This window comes from Hemitrygon akajei, chromosome 10 (assembly GCF_048418815.1).
Source record: "Hemitrygon akajei chromosome 10, sHemAka1.3, whole genome shotgun sequence".
Lineage (NCBI taxonomy): Eukaryota > Metazoa > Chordata > Chondrichthyes > Myliobatiformes > Dasyatidae > Hemitrygon > Hemitrygon akajei.
The window spans coordinates 176,861,445-176,879,266 of NC_133133.1; the positions used below are offsets into that span (position 1 = coordinate 176,861,445).

Consider the following 17,822-nt stretch of genomic DNA (forward strand, 5'->3'; position numbering starts at 1 on the left):
TCACCACCCTTTGGCTAAAGAAATTCCTCTTCATCTCTGTTTAAACAGACATCTTACTCTGAGACTGTGCCCTCTGATCTGGACTCCCCCACTATAGACAGAATCCTCCCCACACCCACTCTGACTATACCTTTCAATATTCGAAAGGTTTCAATGAGATTCTTCCCTCACTCTTCTAAACTATAGCAATTACGAGCCCAGAGGATTCAAACGCTCTTCTATTGTTAACCAGTTAATTCCCAGGACCATTGTGAATCGCCACTGGACCCTCTCCAATGGCGGCACATCTTTTCTTACCTGTGGCCCAAAACTGTTCACAGGACTCCAAGTGAGGCCTCACCAATGCCTTATAAAACCTCAGCATTACATCCTACTTTTATATCCTAGTCCTCTTGAAAAGAATACTAACATTGCATTTGCCTTCCTCACCACAGATTCAATCTGCAAATTAACCTTTAGGGAATCCTATACAAGGACTCCCACTTCCCTTTGCACCTTGGGTTTTGTTCTACAAAAATGCATGACCATACACTTACAGACACTATATTTCATCTGCCATTTCTTTGCTCATTCTCCTAATCTATCTGTCCTTCTGTAGCCTCTCGACTTCCTTAAAATTATCTGCCCCTCCACCTATCCTCACACTGTCTGCAAACTTTGCAACAAAGCCATCAATTCCATCGTCCAAATCATTGATATATAACATAAAAAGAATTGGTCCCAACACAGACCCCTGTGGAACACCACTAGTCACCTGCAGCCAATCAGAAAAGGCTCCTTTTATTCTCACCCTGCCAAACAGCTGCTGCTTTATTGATGCTTGAATCTCTCTGTAATGCCATGGGCTCATAGCTTGTTAAGCAGCCTCGTGTATGGCACCTTGTCAAAGGCCTTCTGAAAATCCAAATACACAGCATCAACTAATTCTCTTTTGTCTGTTCTACTTGTTCTTTCTTTAAAGAATTCCAACAGTTTTGTCAGGATAGATTTTCCCTTCAGGAAACCTTGCTGACTATGGCTTATTTTATCATGTGCCTCCAACTGAGGTCAGACTAACTGGCCAATAGTTTCCTTTCTTCTGCATCTCTCCCTACTTGAAGAGTGAAATCACATTTGCAATTTCTCAGTTTTCTGGAACCTTTCCAGAATCTAGTGATTCTTGAAACATCATTGCTAATGCTTCCACAATGTCTTTCTCCACCTCTTTCAGAACCCTGGTGTGTACACCATCATGTCCAGGTGACTTATCTCCCTTCAGACCTTTAAGTTTCCCAAGAACCTTCTCTCTCATTATGGTAACTTTACACACTTCATGATCCCTGACACCTGGACCTCCACCATACTGTTGGTGTCTTCCACAGTGAAGACTGATGCAAAAAACTTAGTTTGTAGACATTGGTCAAACCACACTTAGAGAATTGTGAGCAGTTGAGGGCCCCTTGTCTAAGGAAGGATATGCTGGAATTGGAGAGGGTCTAAAGGAGGTTCACAAGAGTGATCCCAGAAATGAAAAGGCTAACATATGAGGAGCATTTGATGGCTCTGGGCTTGTACTTGCTGGAGTTCAGAAGAATGAAGGGGATCTCATTGAAAACTATTGAATACTGAAAGGCCTAGTCAGAGTGGAGATAAAGAGGATGTTTCCTATAGAGGGGGAGTCTAGCACAGTCTCAGAATTGAGGGGTATCCATTTAGAACAGAGATGAAGAGGAATTTCTTTAGCCAGAGGATTGTGAATCTGTGGAATTCATTGCTACAGACAGCTTTGGAGGTCAAGCAATAGGGTATATTAAAGTGGAGGTTGATAGGATTTTGGTTAGATAGGGCATCAACAGTTATGGGGGAAAGGCAGGAGAATAAGATTGAGAGGGTTAATAAATCTGCCATGATGGATTGGCAGATCAGACTTGACAGGCTGAAAGGCCTAACTCTGCTACACCTGATAGAGGTGTACAAGATAATAGATCAAGTGAATAGCCAGACACTCTTTCCCAGGGTGGAAATAGCTAATATGAGGGAGCATAATTTTAAGGTGATTGGAGGAATTATGGGAGGAGTGATGTTGGAGGTAGGTTTTTTAACACAGAGTGGGTACATGGATTGTGCCGCCAGAGCTGGTGGTAGAGGCAGATACATTGGGGACACTAAAAGAGACACTTAGACAGGCATATAGATGATAGAAAGATGGAGGGCTATGTGGGAGGGAAGGGTTAGATTGATCTTAGAGTAGGTTAAAAGGTTGGTATGACATTGTGGGCCAAAGGGCCTGTCTTCTCTTTAAGCCCAGCACTCCTACAGCAATAGCAGCTCGCCAGAGTCCCCTCTCCTGGGCTGAGAGAAGGTTGATCATCCCCGCGGCTTCTGCTTTCACCACACAACTTCATACATTTCTTGGTAAAGATCTTTCTTCTCCCAGGGCTGAGGTGTTTGGAGCTTTTGTTGCTGTTTCAGTAGCTCTTGTTTTATACGGGATGCAGTTGCTAGCCCCATGCCCCGCCCTCTTCCTTTCGTAACCGGGCTTGGGACCGCCCATGGTGGAACTGAAGGACCTGTACTGTGCTGCAATGTTACATGTTCTAATAAACGGTGCTGTTTTGTAATGTTTCTCCACGTGTAACCTCTCTCTTCCAGGTACACAGGAGGCTACAATTATGGCAGTTACAGCAATCAACCTGCACTCCCCATCCAGAACCAATACCCAGCCCTCACGCATGACAGCCTCTCCTCACCTTTGCCGTACTCCGCATACCACCGGACTGCATCGCAGGTCAGTCAGCGCTGCCGTTGCTCAGCCGTGCTCTGATACAGGACTGAATCCTGGGAATCTGATATAAAACAAAATAGTCTAGAAATTCTCAGAGAGCTGGGCAGTGTCTGTGGAGAGGGGATTAACATTTCAGACCAAAGATCCTTCTGTGAGAAATGATAGGGTGATGTAATGAGGTCAATCCTGAAAATCCTGCAAAGTATGCAAATCCTGCAGGCATTTACAGTAATGGGTGTGAACAGGGTTGTGGTAGAACAGGTCAGTGCTCAGCATGGACTTGATGGGCTGAAGGGCCTGATTTCTGACCAGGGGTCTGTAACTCTGTATCACTCTCTGTACATGCTGCCTGGTCCTCCTTGTGTTATCAGCATGTTCTGTGTGAATAAAGCCGCTTCGCGTTTAACACAGATGCTGGAACTTAAGAAATATGTGAGCTCTGCATCGCCTGGTGTTCAAAGGGTGACCAGGCACTAAATGTGGGCAAAGTCACCTGCAGCCATGTCCCTTACATTGGCTGGAGATAGAGAGAGAGATAGAGATAGGGAGAGATATAGAGAGACAGATGACAGAAAGGCAGAGAGAGGGGAGAACGAGCATAATAGAGAGAGGGAGAGAGTCAGAGAGAGAGACAGACAGAGAAACACACACAGAGAGACAGGAAGAGAGAGACAGAGAGACAGGCAGAGAGGCAGAAGAGGGTGAGAGGGAGAGCAAGATAGAGAGATGAAGAGAGACAGAGATAGACAGGGAGGGAGAGAGAGAGAGAGACAAACTGAAAGAGTGTGATGGGGAGAACACATAACAATCCTCATAGAGGGATCAGAAGTGGAGGGTGTCTCTCGAGATAGAGAGACAGACAGACACACACACACACACACAGCTAGAGAGACAGACTGAGACAGATGGGGAGAGACAGAGAGACAGACAGACAGTGACACACACACAAAGACAGACAGGGAGAGAGAGACAGAGGGAGAAAGAGAGTGAGAGACAGACTGGGAGGCAAAGACAGAGAGAGAAAGACTGAGAGACAGAGAGAGATAGAAAATAATCAAGAGATAAAGAGAATTAAGATAAAGATTAGTTTTATTTGTCACATGTACATTGACACTGATGAAATGCTTTGAGAGGTTGGTCATGACTAGACTGAACTCCTGCCTCAGCAAGGACCTGGACCCATTGCAATTTGCCTATCACCACAATAGGTCAACAGCAGATGTAATCTCAATGGCTCTTCACATGGCCTTAGACCACCTGAATAACACAAACACCTATGTCAGGATGCTGTTCATCGACTATAGCTCAGCATTTAATATCATCATTTCCACAATCCTGATTGAGAAGTTGCAGAACCTGGGTCTCTGTACCTCCCTCTGCAATTGGATCCTCGACTTCCTAACCGGAAGACCACAGTCTGTGCAGATTGGTGAGAACATATCCTTCTTGTTGACAATCAACGCTGGTGCACCTCAGGGGCGTGTGCTTAGCCCACAGCTCTACTTTCTATATACACATGATTGTGTGGCTAGGCATAGTGCAAATACCATCTATAAATTTGCTGATGATACAACCACTGTTGGTAGAATCTCAGGTGGAGACAGGAGGGTGTATAGAAGCTAGATTTGCCAACTAATGGAGTAGTGTCACAGCAACAACCTTGCACTCAGTGTCAGTAAGATGAAAGAGCTGATTGTGGACTTCAGGAAGGGTAAGATGAAGGAACACATACCAATCCTCATAGGGGGATCAGAAGTGGAGAGAGTGAGCAGTTTCAACTTCTTGGGTGTCAAGATCTCTGAGGACCTAACCTGGTCCCAACATATCGATGCAGTTATAAAGAAGACAAGCCAGCGACTATACTTCATTAGGAGTTTGAAGAGATTTGGTATGCCAACAAAAACACTCAAAAACTTCTATAGATGTACCGTGGAAAGCATTCTGACAGGCTGCATCACTATCTGATATGGGGTGGCTACTGCACAGGACGAAAAGAAGCTTCAGAAGGTTGTAAATTTAGTCGGCTCACCTTGAGTACCCAGGACATCTTCAGGGAGTGGTGTCTCAGAAAGGCAGCATCCATTATTAAGGACCTTCAGCACCCAGGGCATGCCCTTTTCTCACTGTTACCATCTGGTAGGAGGTACAGAAGCCTGAAGGCACACACTCAGTGATTCAGGAACAGCTTCTTCCTCTGCCATCCAATTCCTAAATGGACATTGAACCTGTGAACACTACCTCACTTTTTAAATATATATTATTATGTTTTTGTACTATTTTTAATCTATTCAATAGAACTGTAATGATTTACTTATTTTTTATTATTATTATTATTACTTTATTATTTTTTCTTCTTCTATATTATGTATTGCATTGAACTGCTGCTGCTAAGTTAACAAATTTCATGACACATGCCGGGTGACGATAAACTTGATTGTGAAATATCAAAACATCCAGTGAAACGTGTCAATATACACCGATACGTCAGCATGTACCGTCCCACCATGAAATGTATTACCAAACACCGATACGTCACCATGTACCGTCCCACAATGAAATGTATTACCAAACACCGATACGTCACCATGTACCGTCCCAGCGTGAAATGTATTACCAAACACCAATACGTCAGCATGTACCGTCCCACCATGAAATGTATTACCAAACACCGATACGTCACCATGTACCGTCCCAGCGTGAAATGTATTACCAAACACCAGTCTGAGGATGTGCTGGAGGCTACCCACAAGTGTCGCTATGCTTCTGGTGCCAACAGGGCATGCCCATAACCACTAACCCTAACCCACACATCTTCAGAATGTGGGAGGAAACCCAGGCATCCAGAAGAAACCCATATGGTCATGTGGAGAACGTACAACCTTCTTACAGACAGCAGTGAGAATTGAAGCTAGTGACTGATAATAGCACTACACTAACTGCTACGCCACCTTAACACCCAGATGTGTAGACAGAGAAGAGGAAGAGGAGGACAGACGGAGTGAGGGGGAGCCAGAGACAGACTGGGGTACAGTCGGTGCTGTCTCATCGAGTGAGGAGGAGCCAGAGACAGACTGGGGGTACAGTCGGTGCTGTCTCATCGAGTGAGGGGGAGCCAGAGACAGACTGGGAGTACAGTCGGTGCTATCTCATCGAGTGAGGGGGAGCCAGAGACAGGCTGGGGGTAGAGTCGGTGCTATCTCATCGAGTGAGGGGGAGCCAGAGACAGACTGGGGTACAGTCGGTGCTGTCTCATCGAGTGAGGAGGAGCCAGAGACAGACTGGGAGTACAGTCAGTGCTATCTCATCGAGTGAGGGGGAGCTAGAGACAGACTGGGAGTACAGTCGGTGCTATCTCATCGAGTGAGGGGGAGCCAGAGACAGGCTGGGGGTAGAGTCGGTGCTGTCTCATCACACTTGGCTGAATTTTGACTGGATTGGATGCAAATGCTCACATCAAACAATAATGATATTTCTTTACAGTAACTGAGTGCAGTAAAGCAGCTTTATTGTAACAACTTCCCCAGTGCGACAACCATGATGCCAAATTCAACACCTATCTGCCTGTACTCCTTGCCTGATCTTATGACTGTCTAGATGCCTCAGACACCACAACCGTATCTGCCTCCATCCCCATCCCTGGCAGTCCATTGCAGGCACTCACCAATCTATGTAAAAAAATTTGCCTCTCACATAAATTTAACCTTCTCCCTTCTCACCTTAACCTGTGCCCTCTCGTATTTGACTTTGGCAGGTCAGCTATTTTGAACTATGCTCCTAAACTATGGAACTTAATACCTAAACTATGTTCAAAGTAATTTTATTATCAAAGTACATACATGTCCTCAGATAAAATCCTGCAATTCATGAGCTTGCGGGCATACTGTAATTCAAGAAACACAATAGGATCAATGAACAATCCAACGGGACAAACAACCAATGTGAGAAAAACATCACCAAACTCTGAAAATTTAAAGGAAAATAATAATAATAATAAATAAGCAAATATCGAGACCGCAAGATGAAGAGTCCTTGAAAGTGAATCCGTTGGTATGGGAACAGTTCAATCACTGGACAAGTGAAGTTGAGTGATTTTATCCTCTTTTTGTTCAAGAGCCTTTTGGTTGCGGGGCAGTAACTGTTCCTGAACCTGGTGGTGAGGGTCCTGAATCTCCTTCCTGATGGCCGCAGCAGAAAGAGAGCACATCCTGACTGGTGGGGGTCCTTGATGATGGATGCTGCATCCCTGCATCAGCACACCATGGTAGATGTGCTCAGTGGTGGGGAGGGCTTTACCTGTGAAGGACTGGGCCATATCCATTACTTTCTGAAGGACTTTCTGTTCGAAGGCATTGGTGTTTCCATACCAGACCGCGATACAGCCAATATACTCTCCACTACACATCTATGGAAGTTTGTCATGCTGAATCGTCGCAAACTTTTAAGCAGAAGCACTGCCGTGCTTTCTTCTTAGTGGCATTCACGTGCTGGACCCAGGGCAGAGCCTCTGAAATGACAACACCAAGGTATTTACAGTTGCAGACCCTCTCAACCTCTGATCCTCCGATGATGACTGGCTCATGGACTTCCAGTTTCCCCCTCCTGAAGTCAATAATCAGTTGCTTGGTCTTGCTGACGCTGAGTAAGAGACTGTCGTAACACCACTCAGGCAGATTTTCAATCTCCTTCCTATAATGCTGATTCATCACCAACTTTGATTCGGCCAATGGCAGTGATGTCGTCAGCTTTGGAGCTATGCTTAGTCTCATACTCATAACTGTAAAGCGAGTAGAGCAGGGGGCTAAACACACGGCCGTATGATGCACCTGTGCTGATGGAGATTGTGGAGGAGATGTTGTTGCCAATCTGAACTGACTGGGGTCTGCAAATGAGAAAATCCAGGATCCAATTACATGGGGAGGCATTGAGGCCAAGGTCTTGAGGCTTTTTGATTATTGAGGGATGCCCACTCAGTTGATACATTTATACACCATCTCCCTATTTAGTTAACCTTGCTTTTATCTAACATCTTTTTGTCTTTTATTTTCATGTTTGCACTTTATCCCATTGTAAAGCACTTCGAACTACATCAGCTGTATGAAAAGTCCTCTATAAATAAGTTATTATTTTTATTATCTGTACCCTGAATTAAGACTATCTGTCTACTCTGTCTCTTCTAATTCTATAAACCTCAATCTCTCCCCTCAGCCTCCACTACTCCAGAGAAAACAACCCACACAGATTCGAGGTTCAGGGATGTCTCATTTTGAGTCCACAGCATTCTGAAGTGGGAGGGTGAGCAGCCTAAGGTTGTGGTCAATGTCCATACCAATGACATGGGTAGGACAACTGACGAGATCCTGTAAAGTGAGTTCAGGGAGTTAGGTGCTAAATTAAAGGCCAGGACCTCCAGGTTGTAATCTCAGGATTGCTCCCCATTCCACATGATAGTGAGGCCAGAAATAGGAAGATTATACAATTTAACATGTGGCTAAGGGTTGGTGTAGGAGGGAGGGCTTCAAATTTTTGAATAACTAGGCTCTCTTCCAGGGAAGGTGGGATCTGTACTTGAACTGAAGGGGGACTAATATCCTAGTGGGAAGTTTGTTGGTGTAGCACTGTGAAGGTTTAAACAAGAGTTGCAGGGGGATGGGAATCAGAATGCCAGAACAGTTAATGGAGAGGTTGTGGAGAAAGATATTGTTAAGACCTGCATACAAGATCAGGAATCAAAAGGGCACAGTGGGAGTAATGTTCTGAGCTGCGTATATTTCAATGCAAGGAGTATTGTAGGAAAATTGGATATGTACCTGGATGGTAGGGGTATTGAGGGCTAGAGTCTGGGTGCAGGTCAATGGAACTAGACAGATTAATGTTTTGTCACAGACTAGATGGGCCAAAGGACCTGTTTTTGTACTGTACTGTTCTATGACTCTATGAATTGCCAATATCTCCTTATTGCTCAAATTCAGGATGCTACAGTGTCGTGAAGCTGATAATTAATCATTCTTTTGAATACATAGCCCGTAAGAATTTATATGTGGAAAGAACTATTTCTGTTTGGCTGTTCCGCACCAGTTTATATCTGTGGAGTTTCTAGATTTAGAAGCATAAGATAGAAAAGGGACCTTTTATTTTCTGGGGCTGATTTTCCAGGATGTTTAACAATGAAGAATGGTGCCTTAAATTGCATCTTGGCATGTTGGCCATCTCTCATTCCTCAAGTATTCTCGGCATGTGTTCCTGAAGCTGTGACAAACAAGGATTTCGTGTCTGGCTCTTTGATGAAGGGATATAATATTGAATCTATCAAGAAATTAAATTTAGGCAAAACACAAAGTTCATTACTGATAACACACACAAAATGCTGGTGGAACACAGCAGGCCAGGCAGCATCTATAGGCAGAAGCACTGTCGACATTTCAGGCCGAGACCCTTCGTCTCGTCTTGGCCCGAAACGTCGACAGTGCTTCTTCCTATAGATGCTGCCTGGCCTGCTGTGTTCCACCAGCATTTTGTGTGTGTTGTTTGAATTTCCAGCATCTGAAGATTTCCTCGTGTTTGCTCTTTATATCACTACTGCAAAGCCTCTGCCAGTGATGCCTACTCTGAAGAAGTGTCTTGACCAAGGGTCTCGGCCTGAAACGTCGACAGTGCTTCTTCCTATAGATGCTGCCTGGCCTGCTGTGTTCCACTAGCATTTTGTGTGTGTTGTTTGAATTTCCAGTATCTGCAGATTTCCTCGTGTTTGTTCATTACTGATAATCACATTTATTATTAGATCATCAATGATCGATTGTATTTTACCGTAAGTAATCAATCCCTCACTAAGGCCTCTCATAGACTCAGGCAGCACCACAAGACAGAAACAGACCATTCTGTCCATCTACGCCATGCTGAACTATTAATCTGCCTAGTCCCTTCAACCTGCACCTGGACCATAGCCCTCAATACCCCTCCCATCCACATACCTATACAATTTTCTCTTAAATGTTGAAATCGAATTCGCTGGCAGCATGTTCCTGTATTTTAATTTATTAAGGTTAAATGTGCTAAAAACTTTATGATCCTCTCTACCTGTGACACCTCATTCAAGGAATCATGGATCTATATTCCCAGATCTCTCTGCTCTAATGCTGTCTCTCCTGTTTGACCAACCGTAAACACAGTCTCTCTATTACCAGTGACACTAATCTTTCACCATGTACTCACCACCTGCTCTCCAGCTGTTTCACACACCTCAGCCTTTCCTCTTGTACCTGTGGTAAGGACTCACACAGAACCAGCTTCCAATATCTCCATTCCCATCATTGGGAACCTCTCCAGTAATTGGCATCTTTGTTTAATCAAGCAGAGAAGGAAGCCATTTAACCCATAAATACCTGGGCTATCCCACTGGAGGCCAATTAGCCCATCATGTCTGTGCTAGCTCCCTGGAAGTGCTCTCCACCCGATTTGCAACCCCTTCTCCGTTCTTCTCTACTGTCCCTACACGGTCTCCCTCCGTACATTTAACCTATGACTCTTTGAACTATCCTGTGGAGTTTGTTCCTACTGCTGGACAAACTTGGGCCATTTTATCTCATCTTATGGTTTTCTCTGGTGTGACTGAGGTTGAGGGGAGACCTAATAGAGGTTTATAAAAATCATGAGAGGTATAGATAGAGTATAAAGACAATATCTTTTTCCTAGGGTTGAAATGTCTAATACCAGATGGCATGCATTTAAGGAGGTGGGGGGGGGGGGTAATTTCAAAGGAGATGTAAGGGCCATGTTTTTTACACAGAGAGTGGTCAGTGTCTGGAATGTGCTGCCTGTGGCAGTGTAGAGCCAGAAACATTAGGGACATTTAAGAGATGTTTGGATAGGCAGATGAATTTGACGGAAAGGGGAGGATATGGACATTGCATAGGCAGAAGAGATTAGTTAGTTGGCCATTTGAACAACTACAGAAATGATCTGTATGAACACCATGCAAGATAAGTTTTTCACTGTATCTCGGTACATGTGACAACAAGAACCAATTCACCAATACCAATCCCCTCTGTACCCTCCTCTGGCCTTCTGATAGTGTGGTGACCAGAAATGAAGACAGTACTCAAGCAGAACTTTTTTGATTTGTTTCATGAGCATAAGAGAATGAGAGGAGATTTAACAGATGTAAACTCCATTTTGAATGGTACAGATAGGGTACTGAGCTTGCATGAAACTGGAACTAGAGGTCATGGGTTAATGTGATATATTTAATCAGAACATGAGGCGGAGCTTCTTCACTCAGAGGGGCGTGAGACTGTGGAACGAGCTGCCAGCAGAAGTGGTGGATGAATTTTCGATTTCAATGTTTAAGAGACTTTTGGACAGGTACATGGATGAGAGGTTTACAGAGGGCTATGGTTTGGGTGCAGGTTGATGGGACTAAGCAGAATAATAGTTCAGCAAGGACTAGATGGGCTGAAGATATTATATGATTCTATTCAGTCTGTGAGTCCTGAGAACTCTGCCCAGTGTCAGCTCTTCCTGTGTTACCCAGCACTTCTCACTCAGTCTGTGTTTGACTATGCCAGGGTCACCAGGATGAACTGGGCGTCAGTAATTGAGTGTCACTGTGTGTCCCTGCGATAGGGTGCAAACTGTCACAATGGGAGCAAAGGAACAAGGCCACTGTAGACTGTCACATTGGGAGTAAAGGAACAAGGCCAGTGTAGACTGTCACATTGGGAGCAAAGGAACAAGGCCAGTGCACACTGTCACATTGGGAGCAAAGGAACAAGGCCAGAGTAGACTGTCACATTGGGAGCAAAGGAACAAGGCCAGTGTAGACTGTCACATTGGGAGCAAAGGAACAAGGCCAGAGTAGACTGTCACATTGGGAGCAAAGGAACAAGGCCAGTGCACACTGTCACATTGGGAGCAAAGGAACAAGGCCAGTGCACACTGTCACATTGGGAGCAAAGGAACAAGGCCAGTGCACACTGTCACATTGGGAGCAAAGGAACAAGGCCAGTGCACACTGTCACATTGGGAGCAAAGGAACAAGGCCAGTGTAGACTGTCACATTGGGAGCAAAGGAACAAGGCCACTGTAGACTGTCACATTGGGAGCAAAGGAACAAGGCCAGTGTAGACTGTCACATTGGGAGCAAAGGAACAAGGCCAGTGCACACTGTCACATTGGGAGCAAAGGAACAAGGCCAGTGCACACTGTCACATTGGGAGCAAAGGAACAAGGCCAGTGCACACTGTCACATTGGGAGCAAAGGAACAAGGCCAGTGCACACTGTCACATTGGGAGCAAAGGAACAAGGCCAGTGTAGACTGTCACATTGGGAGCAAAGGAACAAGGCCACTGTAGACTGTCACATTGGGAGCAAAGGAACAAGGCCAGTGTAGACTGTCACATTGGGAGCAAAGGAACAAGGCCAGTGCACACTGTCACATTGGGAGCAAAGGAACAAGGCCAGTGTAGACTGTCACATTGGGAGCAAAGGAACAAGGCCAGTGTAGACTGTCACATTGGGAGCAAAGGAACAAGGCCAGAGTAGACTGTCACATTGGGAGTAAAGGAACAAGGCCAGTGTAGACTGTCACATTGGGAGCAAAGGAACAAGGCCAGAGTAGACTGTCACATTGGGAGTAAAGGAACAAGGCCAGTGTAGACTGTCACATTGGGAGTAAAGGAACAAGGCCAGTGTAGACTGTCACAATGGGAGCAAAGGAACAAGGCCACTGTAGACTGTCACATTGGGAGCAAAGGAACAAGGCCAGTGTAGACTGTCACAATGGGAGCTCAGGAACAGGACTGGGCAGACCCTCACAATGGGAGCTCAGGAACAGGACTGGGCAGACCCTCACAATGGGAGCTCAGGAACAGGACTGGGCAGACCCTCACAATGGGAGCTCAGGAACAGGACTGGGCAGACCCTCACAATGGGAGCTCAGAAACAGGGTCGGTGCAGACTGTCACAATGCAGGGAACACAAGAACAGGGCCATTGCAGGCTCTCATAATGCAGGAAGCACAGTAGACCGTCACAATGGGAGCTCAGGTACGGGGCCATTGCAGTCTGCACACTGCAGACAGCTCAGGAACAGGGCTGGTGTAATCCCTCACAATCAGAACACAGGAACAGGGTGGTGCAGGCTGTCACAATGGGAGCACAGGAACAAGGTCAGTGTGGACCGTCACAACGGGAGCACAGGAACAGGGCCAGTACAAACTGTCACATTGGGACAACAGGAACAGGGTCGGGTAGACTGTCACAATCAGAGCACAGGAACAGGGCCACTGTCTACTCCTTCACATGAACCAGACACAAATGATTCTGCAGGTGCTGGAAATCCAGATCTACACCCAGAACTTGCAGGAGGAACTTAGCAGTTCAGGCAGCATCTATGAAGTTGTCATTTTGGGCAGTGAATGAGGCAGAGCAGATAATATCATCAAGAGCCCCTCCCATTGCAAAATTCTCTCTTCTTCCCTCTCCCATCAGGTAGAAGATACAAAAGTCTGAAAGCGTGTACTACTGGAGTTAAGGACATCTGATAATTCCATTGAAATCAGAGTAGTAAACAGTAAATAAGATGGAGCGTTGACCCTTTTGCCCTATTGTCAGCTGGGACTGCACTTTTTCTGTGACCCTTTATTGTGCACGCCATAAACACACTATATTCTGCAGATGCTGAAAAATCCACAGAAACAGCCACACAATGCCCGATGAACACAGCAGGTCAGGCAGCATCTATGGAGGGGCATAAACATTCAACATTTTGGGCCGAGATCAATGTGTATTCCTCTCCAGATGTTGCCAGACTCACTGAGCTTCCCCAGTATTTTGTGTGTGTCATATGAACCAAAGTCTCCTGTTACCCCTGCAGGGCATGGGGCTGGGCTGCGGGGTAGGGGTTCGCTGGCTTGCTGCTGGGACTTCTGAAGTGATCAGTATTTATTTAACTTAATACCAGCCTGTGTACTGAGCCCTGCTGGCCTGATATTACGTGGCTATGTTGGATATGTGAGAGTGTGTGCAGTGAGTTTCTGCAAGAATTTAGCTGCCAGCATCGGGAATGTTCTGGGTGACATGGACGGGATTAGCTGGGAAACAGTTAAATCAGGAATTAGCCAACTGAGCTATTTTCTTCATCTATAAGAGCGGCCTCGGAGTCTGTGAACCCAACAACGCACTCTGAAGGCAAATGTTTTGCTGTTTAAACAGAGCCCTCATTCACACTTTGCATAATGGCTGGCGTACAAATCTGAATGAGAGGGACTTTATTCTTTTTACTTGAACTTCAGCGAAGGGGAATAGGAGAGAGAGAGAGAGAGTGTGTGTGTGTGTGTGTGAGAGACGGAGAGAGACAGACAGACAGAGAGAGGGGAAAGAAAGACAGAGAGAAAGAGAAAGGGAGAGAAAAGAGGGAGAGAGAGTCAAGGGAGAGGGAGAGAGAGGGGGAGAGAGGGGGGGGAGAGAGGGGGAGAGAGGGGGAGAGAGGGGGAGAGAGGGGGAGAGAGGGGGGAGAGAGGTGGGAGAGAGGGGGGGAGAGAGGTGGGAGAGAGGGGGGAGAGAGGGGGGAGAGAGGGGGGAGAGAGGGGGAGAGAGGGGGAGAGAGGGGGAGAGAGGGGGGGAGAGAGGGGGAGAGAGGGGGGAGAGAGGGGGGAGAGAGGGGGGGAGAGAGGGGGGAAAGGGAGAGAGATTGAGATTTAACTGCGTACTGCTCCAAGAATTTCTGACCTCTGTTATTTCTCTATAAACACCCCTGTAATCTTTCCCATTACTTGGATGCAATCAATGCCATTTTAAAGTCCCCCATCGCGAGCTGACCTGTCTAATGAAACTTCCTGTCAAAGAGCCTTCCAACAACTATAGCCTTTGTACTTGCTGACATCACTGGAACGCAGTGTTTCAGCCTCGATGTGCTGAAGAGCTCTTCGTGTCAGCGGATGTGGAGTGTGAAGGGTGATTGTGGTGGCCTGGGCAGACATCCGAACAGATGGTCCAGCCCTGGCCACTTCAATCAGGCTCAGTAAGCAGCTTGACCAGCAGGCGGGAGGAGGGGGTAAGTGTTTGGGACACTGCTGTTTCAGGACCAGAAACAGGTTTAATGTCACTGGCATATGTCATGGAATTTGTTTTGTGGCAGTAATATGTTGCAATACGTAATAATAAAAATATATAAATTACAATAAGAAATACATATATATATATAAATTAATTAAATACGTCATGCTAAAAGAGAGGAAAAATATATTGAGGTAGTGTACATGGGTTCAATGTCCGTTCAGAAATCTGATGATGGTGTGGAAGAAACTATTCCTAAATCGTTGAGTGTGAGTATTCAGGCTCCTGTACCTCCTCCCTGATGGTAGCAGTGAGAAGAGGTCATGTCCTGGGTGATAGGAGTCCTTAATGACAGATGCCATCTTTTGAAGAAAGTTGTTTGGGCTAGGTCGAGTTAGTGGCTGGCTCTTGGTTGTTTGGTCTCTCCTTTCACAGCTGGTAGCGCAAAGATACTACCTCAAGAGGAAACAATGCAGAATAGTGTGTAAAAGCTACAGAGAAAGTGCAGAGCAGGCATATGATAAAGTGCAAGGGCCACAATGAGGCAGATCTTGAGCTCAAGAGTTCATCTTTACTATCCTCATTCAGCACCTCATTTAGCAGGACATCTGTCTTCAGTTGCAATGGACAGCACAAGAGCACAGTGTTGACCACTCAATGTTCTCTGGATCTACTGACCTGGCCACAGTGAAACTCTTTAGATCTGGGCACCAATGCCATAGAATGATAGGGAAATATTATACAGAAATAGGCCCTTCAGTCTATCTTGTTTGTACTGAGTTATTATTGTGCCTAGTCCTATCCATCTGCACCAGACCAGCACTCTCCATACCCCTACCGCCCATGTACCTATCCAAACTTCTCTTAAATATTGCAATCATACCCACATCCATCACTTCCACAGGCAACTCGTTCTACACTCTCACCAACCTCTGAGTGAGAAGTTCTCTCTCATGTTCCCCTTAAGCATTTCACCTTTTACCCTTAACCCATGACCTCCAGTTCTAATCTTCTAGTGTCACCAGACTTAAGTGGAAAAAGCCTGTTTGCATTTATCCTATCTATAATGCTCATAATTTTGTATACCTCTATCAAATCTCCCCTCTTTTACAGAATAAAGTCCTAACCAATTCAAGTTTTTCCTATAACTCAGATGCTCAAGTCCCTGCAACATCTTTGTAAATTTTCTCTGCACTCTTTCAATCTTATTGGCATCTTTCCTGTAGGTATGTGACCAAAACTGCACACAATACTCCAAATTAGGCCTCACCAACGTCTTATACAACTCCAACATAACATCCCACCTCCTGTACTTAATACTTTGAGTTATGAAGACCAACGTGCCAAAAGCTTTCTTTACAACCTTATCTACCTGTGACACCACTTTGAAAGAACTATGGGCCTGTATTCCCAGATCCCTTTATCCTACCACACTCCTCAGTGCTCTACTGTTCACTGTGTAAGACCTACCTTGGTTGGTCCAACCGAAGCACAACAACTTGCACTTGTCTGCACTAAATTCCATCTGTTATTTCTCAGCCAATTTTTCCAGCTGGACCAGATCCTACTGCAAGATTTGAGAGCCTTCCTCACTGTCCACTACACCCCCAAACTTGGTATCACAGGTGATTTCTTCTCAAACCTTCAAATCCATCCCTGAACAGACCAGGTTGAATAATCCACAGTACATTTGTTTATTAACTCAATTCCACTGACAAAATTTGCATAATTGACAACTTGAAAACGTAGATACTCACTATGTAGTGGGTAGAAGAGATAGACGTCTGGTTACTTTCTGGCTCCAAGCACTTCTTCACAACACTGGCCAAAGTTATTCAGCCTGATGCATGTCAGGACACTGAACCCTGGAAACAAAATGGAGATGAGAGGAAGTGAGGGGTAGTCCTGTGGCAAAGTGACTGGTATTAGTTTAGACTCTGTCCATTTAGAACATAAATGAAAAGTAATAGCAAAGATGAGCGGGAAGCCAGAGGATTGGGAAACTTTTAAAGAGCAACAGTAGATAACTAAAAAGGCAATACAGAGAGAAAAGATGAGGTACGAAGGGAGCCAAGAATATAGCTAGCCAAGAATATAAAGGAGGATAGTAAAAGCTTCTTTAGGTATGTGAAGAGGAAAAAATTAGTTAAGACCAAAGTTGGGCCCTTGAAGGCAGAAATGGGTGAATTGATTATGGGGAACAAGGGAATGGCAGAGGAGTTGAACAGGTACTTTGGATCTGTCTTCACAAAGGAACACACAGACAAACTCACAGATGTAATAGTGGCCAGAGGACCTAGGGTAACGGAGGAATTGAAGGAAATTCATATTAGGCAGAAAATGGTGTTGGTTAGACTGATGGGACTGAAGGCTGATAAATCCCTAGGGCCTGATGGTCTGCATCCCAGGGTACTTAAAGAGGTGGCTCTAGAAATCATGGACGCATTGGTAATCATTTTCCAATGTTCTATAGATTCAGGATCATTCCTTGTGGATTGGAGGGTAGCTAATGTTATTCCACTTTTTAAGAAAGAAGGGAGAGAGAAAACAAGGAATTATAGACCCGTTAGCCTGACATCAGTGCTGGGGAAGATGCTGGAGTCAATTATAAAAGATGAAATAGCAACACGTTTGGATAGCAGTTACAGGATCGGTCCGAGTCAGCATGGATTTATGAAGGAGAAATCATGCTTGACTAATCTTCTGGAATTTTTTGAGGATGTAACTATGAAAATGGACAAGGGAGAGCCGGTGGATGTAGTGTACCTGGACTTTCAGAAAACCTTTGATAAGGTCCCACATAGGAAATTAGTGGGCAAAATTAGAGCACATGGTATTGGGGGTAGGGTACTGACATGGATAGAAAATTGGTTGGCAGACAGGAAACAAAGAGTAGTGATTAACGGGTCCTTTTCAGAATGGCAGGCAGTGACTAGTGGGGTACTGCAAGGCTTGGTGCTGGGACTGCAGCTATTTACAATATACATTAATGATTTAGATGAAGGGA

General features: G+C 45.2%; 1 protein-coding gene and 1 long non-coding RNA gene across 5 annotated transcripts in view; one reads left to right on the forward strand and one right to left on the reverse strand.

The window, feature by feature from the left end:
- Window positions 1–17,822, forward strand: part of rfx4 (regulatory factor X, 4) — a 128,126-nt gene that overhangs the window by 95,868 nt on the left and 14,436 nt on the right. For all 3 annotated transcript variants that reach the window (XM_073059807.1, XM_073059806.1, XM_073059808.1), the window contains one exon: window positions 2,632–2,767. In XM_073059807.1, the coding sequence (XP_072915908.1) occupies window positions 2,632–2,767 (136 nt within the window). The remainder of the gene's footprint in view (window positions 1–2,631; window positions 2,768–17,822) is intronic.
- The window catches only part of LOC140735006 (uncharacterized), a 133,023-nt gene that overhangs the window by 57,126 nt on the left and 58,075 nt on the right, over window positions 1–17,822 (reverse strand). The window contains exons 4-6 of one of the 2 annotated variants that reach the window (XR_012100655.1): window positions 16,573–16,680; window positions 4,794–4,972; window positions 2,730–2,825 (exon numbers count right to left, since the gene is read on the reverse strand). This is a non-coding gene — a long non-coding RNA (uncharacterized lncRNA). Of the gene's footprint in view, window positions 1–2,729; window positions 2,826–4,793; window positions 4,973–6,365; window positions 7,269–16,572; window positions 16,681–17,822 lie in introns of those variants that run through there. The other variant, XR_012100656.1, reaches the window with a different exon arrangement.